Source organism: Limulus polyphemus, unplaced genomic scaffold (genome assembly GCF_000517525.1).
Source record: "Limulus polyphemus unplaced genomic scaffold, Limulus_polyphemus-2.1.2 Scaffold337, whole genome shotgun sequence".
NCBI classification, from domain to species: Eukaryota; Metazoa; Arthropoda; class Merostomata; order Xiphosura; family Limulidae; genus Limulus; species Limulus polyphemus.
Window position 1 is genome coordinate 439,659 of NW_013665947.1, and position 6,404 is coordinate 446,062.

At 33.6% G+C, this 6,404-nt stretch overlaps 1 protein-coding gene across 2 annotated transcripts in view; it reads left to right on the forward strand.

Moving 5' to 3' along the window:
• Nucleotides 1-6,404, forward strand: part of LOC106457488 (teneurin-m-like) — a 259,591-nt gene that overhangs the window by 227,058 nt on the left and 26,129 nt on the right. For both annotated transcript variants that reach the window (XM_022383443.1, XM_022383444.1), the window contains 4 exons: nucleotides 1,092-1,368; nucleotides 2,212-2,479; nucleotides 2,865-3,005; nucleotides 5,866-6,115. In XM_022383443.1, coding sequence (XP_022239151.1) covers nucleotides 1,092-1,368; nucleotides 2,212-2,479; nucleotides 2,865-3,005; nucleotides 5,866-6,115 — 936 coding nt within the window. The remainder of the gene's footprint in view (nucleotides 1-1,091; nucleotides 1,369-2,211; nucleotides 2,480-2,864; nucleotides 3,006-5,865; nucleotides 6,116-6,404) is intronic.

Here is a 6,404-nt window from a genome sequence, read left to right on the forward strand (position 1 = left end):
CCCTCGTGTAGCTTTGCGCGAAATTCAAAAACAAACAAATAAACAAACATATAATGTATAGTATAATTTATACGTGAATAAGTCGTGATGTATATAAGCAGGAGAAAACTTGTTCAAAATTAATTAACCTGTTACTGAGAATTGACTTGAACTTTCCATGATTATTTTGAGTTGAATTAGCCCATTGCTCTCTTCTGACGATGACTTCGTAGCATAGTCGAAACGTTCTATTAATGTCCAAATGAAACTTAAGATGTTGACCTTGAACCTCCAAGTAATATAACCAAGTTGTTCTATAGAAAGATTCATGTGGCTAGGAATTTTGTTATCGATATCAAGAATTTAAGTTCATTAATGACGTCTATGTTATTTTTTGTAACAATACAAAGAATGGTATGCACTTTTTACATGTGTACCTTTGCCATTAAAAATAATAATAACTTGTAAAAATTTAGGCTTAGTTTACCTGATATCACAAACTTCTAGACAAAACTTTAAGAACATTAGAGCAGCTTTGAGAGAAATTTAGCAGAACAATGATGTTGTACAAGGACATTCCAAATGTTTTTTAAGTTTAAAGAATTTGGTAATGTGAGGTTGCGATTATCTCGATTCACTTGTATAAACTGATCATTCATGCCGTCGAGAGTAAATATAACATGGAAATCAAGACTGAGACAGGTATTTATGCTTTTTCATTCGGACATATACAAAAAAGCAGCTGATGCTGTACTTGTAAATTCTTGTGGGCTAGGACTACTTAAGAAAATTGTTTTTAAAAGATCTCTGTCAGTGATGAATAAGCTATGAAAATTCTTCATAATTATGGTCGGAGACGTATAAAAAACATTTTGTTTTCAGACGTATTTTTGCTGTAGATATTACTCTGCGTGTCCATTTTACAGGCTAATGAGAGCAATTTGAGATAACCAGATCTAACGATATGCTCTTAATATAAATATGATATAAAGTATTAATATTTTGAAATGATATCAAATCCTAGTAAGCTACAATTTCGTACATGTTAGTTTGGTATATAAAACCAGCGCCACGGTATTGTCTAGCATATCCATCTATCTCTTTGCTTGTAGGTTTGATCTCATGGTAAATGGTGGTGGAGCTGTAATGTTACAGTTTGAACGTGAACCATTCAAGTCTTATGAACTTAATGTTGTTGTTCCATGGAACGAAATTGTTGTTATAAATAAAGTCATCATGAACACTAGCCAAGCAAATGATGCAGAGTACAAGTCAACTGTGTGCATGGAACATGATTATGAAACCATGAAGCCAGTTGTTCTGGCGACGTGGAAACATGGTTTTCAGGGTGGATGTCCTGAGAAAAGCTCCATATTGGCAGAATCCCAGGTAAGTTAAATAAGCTATAGAATTTTATGAAACAAAAATTCTGTAAAGTAATTCATCATTTAATTTTGATATCATGTTATGTAAAATAAGGCCAGTTGTGGTCCAGCTGTTAGTGTGTCAGATTGCGGATCGAAGTGTGTGGGGTTCTAGACGTGATGCTACTGAATATTTATGTCATTTTCAGTTATGAGTGCGTTATAAAAGTGACAATAAATTTCATTATTCGGTTTCAAGAGTCTAACAAAGGATAATCAGTAGGAAGTGCAAAGTGTAGAATTTAGTGAAGTGATAATCAGTGGCATCTTGAGTATCTGTACAGTTCACCATGAAAGTAGGACATTTTCTATCTAAACAGCAACTAACGCGCAAGTGGACTAAATGGCCAGATAATAGGAATAGCTTGCTCTAATTTTCAACTATTAGCGAGAATGAGGGCAACCTGCCAACATCAGCTGTCACCACAGGGACTTCACTAAATTCTACACTTTGCACTTCCTACTGATTATCACTTCACTAAATTCTACACTTTGCACTTCGTACTGATTATTACTTCACTAAATTTCACACTTTGCACTTCGTACTGATTATCACTTCACTAAATTCACACTTTGCACTTCCTACTGATTATCACTTCACTAAATTCCACACTTTGCACTTCCTACTCATTCTCAATTCAACAGTGAAAAAGAAAGATTTACCTTACAGAAACTTTGTCAGTTCCTTATTTTGTGATTTATCTAATTTCCTTATCCCAAGGGATTTCTTAGTATCATTAATGTATTTTCCGTGATTTTCGAAAAAAAATTATAGTTACCTCAGTTTTTTTTTTCTCGCCAACAACAGGTTGTCCAGGAAAGCCTTCCAATTCCCGGTACAGACCTACACCTTGTCTATCACAGCAGTAGAATGGGGGGCTATTTATCTACTATTCAACTTCAGCTAACACCTGATGTGATTCCCTTAACTCTTCGTCTCGTTCATCTTCGAATATCTATCGAAGGAATATACTTTGAAAAATTATTCGAGGCTGACCCTACAATTAAATTTACATATGCTTGGAACAGAAGAAATGTCTATCGACAGAAGGTATATGGCATAGCAACAGCTACAGGTATATATGATTATGATATAGCTCATACGAATTTTTTTAATACTTCGCTAACTAGCCAACGACAAGACTACTAATCGCTATTCGGAATGCACTAGAGGAGTGTACGTTTTACTTATGCCTCTAATTAACAATGATGTTTTAAGTTATTCGTTTATTTGCCATTTCTTAGTGTTATCAAAAACATAAAACTATGTGTAAAAATCTAAATGATATTTTCTTAGTTACATCGCAGTGTTAAATCGAATTACAATTGACATTTTAGAGGTGAATATTCAGATTCAACTTGCTTAGATCGAATTTCTTCTTTAAAACAAGTCATGTTTCAATAGATTGTTATTGATGATAATGATTTTATCGTATTTAATGAGGGCTTATTTTCTCATAGTCCACATTGGTTATGAATATAGTAGTTGCCCTCAGATAATTTGGGAAGTACAAAACACTCAAGTCAGTGGACATGATATGAGTATTTCCGAAATCGGAGGCTGGAACCTAGATATACATCATCGGTATAACTTTCATGAAGGTAAGTCGAATTTCTTGTTAGTGAATGCATGCAAAATCGATAGTTTATCGATTATCAACCGATTAAGCACTTCAGAATATTTTACTAAAATACCCAATATTTCACTATTACGACTTCATCAGAGGCTCAACTGAAACTAGAGAAACTTATAGTTTGAATGTTGCAAAATAATATGAAAAAACAAAACTCACAGAAGTTTCATTATATAATATATAACATCACGAGGAAATGTCTGTTTAAAACAAAATGGTAGCGAACTTTGGTGGGGGGAGAGATACTTTTCAATTAAAGAGGCAAACATGTGCGGTGTGCAACATGTTTCCGCCACGCAATCCCAATATGGCCAATTTTGGCAGCAGAAAAAATCGAAGACTGTCTGTGTCGTTGCTTGGGACATGCAAGAAGGTATATTTGTGCCAAATCCAATCTATAGTGGTTGACATACACATGAATAGTTCACGAAAACCCCAAATTATGTTTTCCTCGCTCATAAATTGAGCAAAAGACGAAAATTCCAAAATTGTCGAAATCTCTGTTTGGGACCTGTAAAAAAGTATCCTTGTATCAAATCACATGTAGATTGGCCGAAATATGGTTGAGTAAATTACCAAAATCCCTAAAATTATGGGTTTATTTAACTTTTTGACTCCCCCTAAAATTATCAAAAAATGGGCATTTCCCATATTTTTGTATCTATATTTATTGGGCCTGTAAAAAAGTATAATTTTTTGTGAGCTCTGACCTTAAAGTGATTCAAAATGAGCAAATCCAACTTTTTGTATGTCATTGTGTTGGAGCGCACGAAAATTTATATTTGTAGCAATTTTCCTCTTGATTGTTGTAAATATGACCGCAAAATGAACCCAAAATATACACTTTGGATTATTTGGCATTTGACCCCATACAATCCTTTAAAAGGCTTAAATAATAAACTCTTGGTGTATTGGACCGAGGTACAAACCTACTACGTTTCAAGACAATCTGCTAAGAAATGAAGTAAATGAAGTCGATTGAAAAGTGTTTGGAAGAAGAAGAAAGAGACATAATTAACAAAAGTATAGTACAAATTATAACATGAAAAAGTGGTATACAGAAAAATGCAGAGTGAATGTTTAGTCGTTTGATATTTAACAAGCCAATAATTTAGTATTATCTAGTTAAAGAAACAGTTACATGACAGACACGTTTATACAGACAAGTATAACAACTGCTATGCAGATTATGTTAGACACTAGATGTTTCTTTTCATATCCCTCTTCATTAATTTTTTAATTGCGGATTTAAAATCGCAGATGTGTAGAAAATTTTCATCTCAGATCTATATTATTTTCTGCTACATATCATCGCCAAGCTAAAGAGTTCTAGGAGATAAAAGTATTGACCTTAGATTTTTTCACACCTCTAATTTAAAATTTGTAATAAATAAAATAAGAGAAATATGAAAACAAACACCTTCAATACTTTATTGGTTTACGAATTGAATTGGTCTGAATTTCGCGCAAAGCTACACGAGGGTTGTCTGCGCTAGCTCTCCCTAATTTAACAGTAAAAGACTAGAGGGAAGGATACTAGTCATCACCGCCCACCGCCAACTGTTGGGTTATTCTTTTACCAACGAATAGTGGGATTGACCGTGACATTATAACACTTCCATGGCTGAAAGGGGAGCATGTTTGGTGGAACAGGTATTCGAATCCGCGACCCTCAGATTGCGAGTCAAGCTCCCTAACCACCTGGCCATGCCGAACCTATTGTTTTCCAATGCTTCTCCAGCTTTCGGCATTCGAATTTTAACTTTAAAAGTATAACATTATATAACTAATATAGAAATCAGAAATAAGTATATAAGATACGTTCTGTATTTAATAGTTGTTGGATAGATCTAAAAGGAATAGAATTTTATGAATACGGATCCATCTGCTTTGTCAATTATATTGATATTAGGCGAGTGTACGTGCTTTATCTGTTGTGATGATAGGTCGTTCATTTGAACTAAAAGAAGAATTATCATTAGATTTTTTCACTTTAAAGTTTAAAAGTTTATATTTCGAATAGAAAATGTGTACTATATATTTTTGCCTCGTCATGCAGGATAAGATAATTAAAGTACAATGGCCCGTTAAATTAATTATAACTTTTTTAGCTCTTGTAATGACACAAGCCTAATGATAGTAATTTGGAACAAGCTCTGAAGTAATTAAAGAAAGTACATTTCCTCCTGCCTCCATTAAATGTGTAAGCTGATGATTCCTTGAGAAAAATGCAGCAGGATTACATAAAAAAATATAATATTATTTACCAGAACCTTTTTCATCAGGGTATAAACTTTTAATCTAGGGCTTATACACGTTCGTAGCTCTCTGAAAAGGCATGCACGATGTGGACAATCCTGGAATTGGATCATATTTTTACCACTCCATTTAAAATATTCTAGTTAACACACTATGTACGTTATAAGGGGGAGGAGAGGGGCCAGACGATTAACTTTTTATACAGAGAACTTACAACTTTTTTTTATTTCCCTTAGCATCAATTTTATATTATAATTATTTTTACATCATGTACATTTTCCCATAACTGTCTCGTGGGATTAAAGTTTGTACCACTGTAATTATTCTTTAAATAAAGTCAAGGAATTCTAAAATGGATGCGTTTTGGAGACGTGTAGGCTTAAAAGACCAAGTCATGGTGGTTATCTGTAAAAGGTACTCAAAGCTACCTCCACTTGTTACATACATTCGTCTGCAAAAGGCTTGAATAACATCAAAGGAGTAAAAATAACTCCCCACATTGTGTATCTTTTATTTTAAGAAATTTCTTGCACTATGTACGTACATTTTATGTGCTTGTTTCTCCTTAGGTATTCTACAAAAAGGAGATGGTACAAACATATATTTAAAAAACAAACCAAAAGTTCTGTTGAACGTCATGGGAGACGGGCAACAAAGGCTTTTACACTGTCCTGACTGTGATGGCATTGTAACGAAACAACGACTTTTGGCACCTGTAGCCATAACAGGTGCTCCGGACGGCAGTTTGTTTGTCGGAGACTTTAATTTAATCCGAAAAATTACTCCTAGTGGGTTAGTTACAACGGTAGTGGAGCTCAGGTATGATAATTGTTTTATTACATTTTTAGAATGTTAACAATTTTATTTTATTCTTAAGTTATATATATAGAGAAAAACTAAACAAAAAACGAATAGTTGATGATTTATCCAAGCCACAATAAATAAGAAAAAAAACATTCCTTCGAAATACATCTTTCATCTCGAATAATTGAAATACACTTTTACATTTGTTGTGGTTTTTCAATGCTACTTAGCTAGATGATATAACATTTGTCTATTCTAATAAAACCAAACTATTTAGCCTATTCGATGACGAGGAGCCCACTTT